The 306-nt window shown below is 68.6% G+C and overlaps 1 protein-coding gene across 1 annotated transcript in view; it reads right to left on the reverse strand.

The window, feature by feature from the left end:
- Positions 1 to 5: 5 nt before the first annotated feature.
- Positions 6 to 306, reverse strand: part of LOC104620283 (growth/differentiation factor 7-like) — a gene marked incomplete at its 3' end in the record, with an annotated part of 2,795 nt that continues 2,494 nt past the window's right edge. Inside the window, exon 3 of the mRNA XM_010286456.1 lies at positions 6 to 299. Coding sequence (XP_010284758.1) covers positions 6 to 299 — 294 coding nt within the window. The remainder of the gene's footprint in view (positions 300 to 306) is intronic.

The following is a 306-nucleotide window of genomic DNA, read 5'->3' on the forward strand; positions in this document are numbered from 1 at the left end:
TTCGCCTTCTTCCCATGGCCTCTGCCCCCAGACCGGGCGGCGATGGTGGTCCGTCTCTTCCTGCGCTTGGGGTACGCCTCCTGGCCAGGATCCGGGGGCTCCAGGAAGGGGGGGCTGCCCAGGGCCTTGATCTTATCCCGGATCTCCTTGAAGAGGTTCTCCTTCCTCTGGGTGCGGGAGAAGGCCACGAGAAGGGCGCGCTCGTGAGGCTGCGGCCGGGGCTTGCTGAAGCCCAGCTGCCGGGGGGGCAGGAGCCGCCCCGACTGATCCGAGACGCTCCCCAGCAGGAAGCACAGCAGCTTGCGG

The sequence above is a fragment of the Phaethon lepturus genome, unplaced genomic scaffold (genome assembly GCF_000687285.1).
Source record: "Phaethon lepturus isolate BGI_N335 unplaced genomic scaffold, ASM68728v1 scaffold22664, whole genome shotgun sequence".
NCBI classification, from domain to species: Eukaryota; Metazoa; Chordata; class Aves; order Phaethontiformes; family Phaethontidae; genus Phaethon; species Phaethon lepturus.